We start from the raw sequence: 6,000 nt of genomic DNA, 5'->3' as shown, positions 1-6,000 counted from the left end.
TCGCCGAAGTTCGAGTCAATTGACGGTGTCAGACCTGAACTTGGATTGGGTAATTTGAGACGGCGTTCCTAGGAGTTAGAAGAAGCCTGAAACGCTAGCAAGACACGGGGGTGGGATTAACGTCCAAAGCTCCGCACCGGTTCCCAACTGATTGGAAGGGACGAAGTGGGTGGAACCTTCTGACCCTGCCACCCCGCCGCAGGCTCACCCCGCATTTGGTACCCTCCTCCCCCCCCCCCCCCCCCCCCGCCTCCGTTGCTGGGGACGCTCCGACCAAGGTAACCGCAATGGATCAGGAAGAGGGGTCGACCACCGTGGACAATATAGTCACTCAGTTCAACACCTATGAAGATTTCCTGGACTCGCAGATCACTACACTGGACTTGTACTACCTGGAGGTAAGGGCGGCAGCCCCGCAGGGTGGCCACAGCTTCGCGTTCCTCGGTGCCTCCCGAGCCCCCGCGTCGTGGGGTGTTCGCCCCCTGGCGGCGGACCGCGGGAACGGCAGACCCCGCAGTTTCCCGACTGCTGTACGGCGGGGCCTGGGTCCGTACAGAATTCGGGGCCCTGGCGTCCGTGACCCGGCACAGAACCGCGCACGCGCGCGCACGTACACTCGCTGCGGGGCCTGGAATGTCTGTACGGCGGCCTCCGTCGCCCCGCTCCTGGCCCGTGCCCTTTCCAAAGTCCTGCTCCTTTGAGGAACGGGGCTGGATTCCGAGACCCACTGAGACCCTTCCGGGGGCTGCAATTCAGGTCTGACACTGTTTCTCTCTCTTTTGCCAGTTTGTACTAAAGAACAGAAGACAGTATCCTTCCAGGTGTATCTAGTATATACTGGGCATTTGGTTCCATGAACTTCCACCGCAAGCTCGTTGACTCACAAAGCCCTTTAATTACGGGTGCACGTTACAGCTCCCTGGCATTGCAGGCATGAGCTGATTCATTTTTGAGTTGATTGTTCACAACTATTGTTGATAGTTAAAAAAAAAAAATCCTGCAACACAGCAAAATCGGACGTAATTGGGATTGGCTGCTGTCTTCCTCAGCAGCCATCCTCCGACCTGCTTCTTAAAGGTGTGGGGATGGGCAGGAAGTGATAGGGGGCGGAGGGGGGAGCGGCGCGGAGGGATGGAGTTCTTGTGCTCTTCAGGGAGAACCAAGTTGAGCGGAGAAAATAATAGACTACTACGGGTCCTGGGAAGCAGGAGGTGGACGGTGGTCCCTAGAGCCCTGGCGTATTCCCAGACCAGTGCCGACTAAATGGGCACTGACTTGGATTCTCCTGCCCTGGAGCCATGCCACAGAGCCATCAATTGCCCCTCTCTATTTAGGCCAGAAAGAACAAGGGCCTGTGTTTGGGGTCGCACCACACCTGAGTCTGAGAAGGATTTGTATCCTGCAGCCAATCCCCAAACTCCTTATGTGCAACAACGTGATTCAACCGTTTAGGGGACTGAAATTTTTGGACAGTGATCGTGTTCAAAGTGAGATTTTACTTCAGTGTAGATTCCAAGGTCTGAAAAGTGCTGATCCTCCAAAACACATTCATGTTCTAGATAGGAACGTAATTTTAAGGAACTAGAATCATCTAATTTTAGTCCTATCTCTGCTAAGAACAAGTGGTGTGACCTTGGACAGATAATTTGATCTTTCTGTAATTAACTGTTAAAAAAAGCCAGGTGGTATTTCCAACATATCTTCTGATTTCAAAAACAAGCTTTTGAATATTTTATACAGATAACATGTTTAAAATCATGAAGGTTCCGTTTTATGCTTTGCATGGAAGTCACTGCAATGAAGGGGAAATAGTAGTGGTGCCAAACAATGTTTGCATCTAAGGTTTTGAGTATCTAAATAAACAAGAATGAAATATAGACAATAAATATCCCAATAGGCTGTAATCATCTTTGTAGCACTTGTGGAAAATTGCCAAGCTTAAGCTTGATATCCTTAAGAAGGGTTTCAACATTTTTAAAGGCAGAGTTTTCTTTTTTTCTTTCACGTGAATTAGAAACTAAGAGCATTAATGTTGATTAGGAGTGAGAAATTAATACTTTGTTTCATCAATCAGAATTTTAAAGGTCTGCAAAATGGGAAATGGTGACCATGTTTAGGCGAAAGGTAAAGAAATTTACTTTTAAATTTGGCATTGGTTAAGACAGTTGCTGTCAGCCAGCCTCTTTCATTGGCCACCTTAGTGCTGGCATGATGGGCACAGGGAGGAAGATGGAGGCTACACATGGGCCCAGTAGGGTGGGCTCCCACTTGCCAAGGCTGATGTAGCTACCTCAGAATGTCCAACTTGGATGACAGGCATTCAACTGTCGAATGCCTCCGATATAGCACCATTTTTCAAGGGAACCAACTAGCCACTTGGTAGCAACTGAAAGCATTGGGCCCCTTCAACTTTGGAAGGGTCAGCAATTCAGTGTGATAAGAACAGCCACATTTAGTAGTAATGGGTTTGCCTCTTCTGGCTGTAGTCATAACACTGCTCTGCTACCTAATGGAATATTTTTTTCTCTTGGCTTTATTGAGATCTCATTGACATATAGCACTGCCTAAGTTTAAGGTATAGAGCATAATGACTTAACTTACATATTTTGCAAAATGATTACCGCAATAAGTTTAGATGTAGATGAAAGAGAAAAAAAGAAAAAATGGTGTTTTCCTTGTGATGAGAACTTTTAGGATTTATTCTCTTGGCAACGTTCAGCTCTACCACCCAGCAGTGGTAGCCCTAGTCATCAGGTTGTGCATTACATCTCCAGTCCTAATTTATACCTGGAAGTTTGTACCTTTTGACCACAGACATCCAATCCCTTCATCTGGTAACCACATATCTGATCTCTTTGAGTTTGTTTTTTTGTGTGTTTGTTTGTTTGTTTTTAGATTCCACATATAAGTGAGATACAGTATTTGTCTTTCTTAGTCTTATTTCACTTAGCATAATGTCCTCAAGGTCCATCCATGTCGTTGATGATGGCAGAATTTCCTTCTTTTTCATGGCTGAATAGTATTCAGTATGGCTGAATGGTACACCACTTTTCTTTATCCATTGATCTGTTGATGGACTCTTATGTTGTTGTTTCCATGTCTTAGCAGTTGTAAATAATGCTATAATGACCATGGGGGTGCAGATATCTCTTCAACATAGTATTTCTGTTTCCTATGGATGTATTCCCAGAAGTGGAATTGCTGGCTTGTGTGGTAGTTCTAGTTGTAATTTTTTGAGGAACTTCATATTGTTTTCCATAGTGGCTGCAAGCATTTCCTTTTCTCCATATCCTCACTAGCATTTGTTACCTCTTGTCTTTTTGATGATAGCCATTCTAACAGGCTGTGGTAGTATCTCATTGTGATTTTGATTTTCACCCTACTGATTAGTGATGTTGAGCACCTTGTCATGTACCTGTTGGCCATTTGAATATCTTCTTGGGACAATATGTCTATTCAGGTTCTTTGTCCATTTTTAAATTAGATTGTTTATTTTTCTGCTATTGAGTTGTATGAGTTTTACTTTTTTTTATATTTTGGATTTTAACTCCTTATCAGATATATGATTTCCATTCCATAGGTGGCCTTTTCATTTTGTTGATCATTTTGCTGTGCAGAAACTTTTTAGTTTGATGTAGTCCCACTTATTTACTTTTGATTTTGTTGCTTATGCTTTTGGCATCAAATCCAAAAAATCATTGCCTAGACCCTTCAATGAGCTTTTTTCCTGCTTTCTTCTATGAGTTTTATGGTTTCAGGTTTTACATTTAAGTCTTTAATCCATTTCAAGTTAATTTTTGTGAGTCATGTAAGATTTGGGTCTAGTTTCATTATTTTACATGTGACTATCAAATTTTCCTAGCACCGCTTATGGAAAAGACTGTCTTTTCTTTATTGAATATTCTTGGTTCACTTGTCAAATGTTAGTTGACCATATGCATGGGTTTATTTCTGGGCTCTCAATTATGTTCCATTGGTCTATGTGTCTGTTTTATGCCATTACCATACTATTTTGATTACTATAGTAATTTCCTAATATAGCTTGAAATCAGGAATTGTGATGCCTCCCAGTTTGTTGTTCTTTTCCAAGATTACTTTGACTCTTTGGGGTCTTTTGTAGTTCCATATAAATTTTAGGATTTTTTTTTCTACTTCTGTAAAAAAAATGTCATTAAAATCTTGATGGGAATTGCATAGCATCTATAGATGGGGTCTTATGGAATTACTATTTCATCCACAGGCACAGGGTCCCATTTACCACTGTGTCAGACTAGGGACCTAGGCTACAACAGAGGAGCTGTGGGAGTAAGGACCTGAGCATGTGGTTCACTTTTAATAATATATTCAGAAACATTCAGAGCTGCCAGCAGATAGAGCATTGGAATGGGTTGCTAAAAGCATAAATGAAGTGCCAGTTTGGAGATGGTAGTTTCAGAGAATGGGTGCCATCCACCATGATACAGCATATACTTAGCATCCAAGATCTTTGCACTGAGCTTTGTTCCCTTTTTCTGGGAACTAAGAGGTTAAAGCACCTAACCCAAAGAATTTGGATTTTCTTTCCTCACTGGGGGCTCTGCGGGTTAATTGTCCTGATGCTAAATGGGGAAACATGCCATCAGGTGACTTGGTGAGAGTCACGTGAATTAGAAGTTATAACTCTTGCCTGGAATCTTCAGGCTCCTTGTCTAGGAATCAGTAGGCAAGAAGAGAGTCACCATCTCAATTTTAATTGAGCTTTACTGTCAGGAAAAGTTAGGACTTATAAAATCAGTCATGAAGGAATGTGTTTGGAATTCTGGTGACTCACTTGGATGCCTCTTGGTAATCTCTTTCTCAGTTGTGGTGGTAAATGTACAAGGGCAGCAAGCCAGACTTGAAAAGGGCATGGTGACCAGGGGTTCAGAGCCCTCAGGAATGAGGGTCTGGCTCACACCACTTGATATGCTACCAAGACCAGTAGAGGTGTTAGTTGAGGGTGAGGGGAATCTAGACTAGGTGGTGGAGGTAGGAGATGGTATTTGTGTGGTTCTGAGTCAAGCTGCAGCAACAAGGGCTGAAGTTTACCCCAGTATCTTTCTTCTTCTTGCATACATCTGAGTAGTCTTCAAAAATATATATATTTTTAATAAATTTTATTTATTTATTTATTTATTTATTTATGGCTGCATTGGGTCTTTGTTGCTGCACACGGGCTTCCTCTAGTTGCGGAGGGCGGGGGCTTCTCATTGTCGTAGCTTCCCCTGTTGCGGAGCGAGGGCTCCAGGGCACATGGGCTGCAGTATTATACTACATAAATATTTTCATTATATGTAAATATATATATTATTCTTCATTTATATTTTCTACACAAAAGGTAATATTTATATCTTTCTGTAACAAAAAAAATTGACATTAAATCTTGGAGGCCATTTAATGTCACTCTATATAGATCTTCCTATTCTTTATAAGTGGCTCCATTGAATCCATTGTTTACTTAGGTTGGTCCTTTGGAAGTTCATTTTCCTTATTGCAATATCTCAAACAACAGTGAAATGAGCATCTTTTGTACATCCTCTTTGTGTGCAGTTGTAAATGAATCAAAAAGTAGAATTGATGGGTCATAATAAACATGGTCAAAGTGCCCTCCAGAGTAGTCATTTACTCTCCCACCAGCATGTATGAGACACCTTTTCTCTCAGACAGTCACCAGCACTTGATATTGTCGACCCTTTTATTTTTTGTCAAATCATATGGTGAAAAAAAACTCGTTTTAATTTTAATTTCTCTGATTATTAGTGAGGTTGACCATCTTTTAAATTTTTCCTGGCCATTTGCATTTCTTTTGAGAATTGCCTATTGCTCTTCCTTGATTCCCCCCTCCCCGCCCCCCTACCCCCAGCTTGTTTTTCAAACTTTCTTTCCTCTTTTCAGGCTCTTAGTGGATGACTTCATCTTCCAAATCAACAAAAAGAGTCAATCAGGCTGGAACCCTCTTCAGTTTTCTACCATGAAACTTAT

The 6,000-nt window shown here is 42.2% G+C and overlaps 1 protein-coding gene across 3 annotated transcripts in view; it reads left to right on the top strand.

The window, feature by feature from the left end:
- Nucleotides 1-247: 247 nt before the first annotated feature.
- CFAP299 (cilia and flagella associated protein 299) overlaps nucleotides 248-6,000 on the top strand; it is a 633,581-nt gene continuing 627,828 nt past the window's right edge. For 2 of the 3 annotated variants that reach the window (XM_007447563.1, XM_007447562.1), the window contains exon 1: nucleotides 288-398. In XM_007447563.1, the coding sequence (XP_007447625.1) occupies nucleotides 288-398 (111 nt within the window). Of the gene's footprint in view, nucleotides 399-6,000 lie in introns of all 3 variants that reach the window. The other variant, XM_007447561.1, reaches the window with a different exon arrangement.

This window comes from Lipotes vexillifer, unplaced genomic scaffold (genome assembly GCF_000442215.2).
Source record: "Lipotes vexillifer unplaced genomic scaffold, Lipotes_vexillifer_v1.1 scaffold272, whole genome shotgun sequence".
Lineage (NCBI taxonomy): Eukaryota > Metazoa > Chordata > Mammalia > Artiodactyla > Lipotidae > Lipotes > Lipotes vexillifer.
Note: the sequence above shows the minus strand (reverse complement) of the source record. Positions and strands in the feature narration are given on the sequence as shown.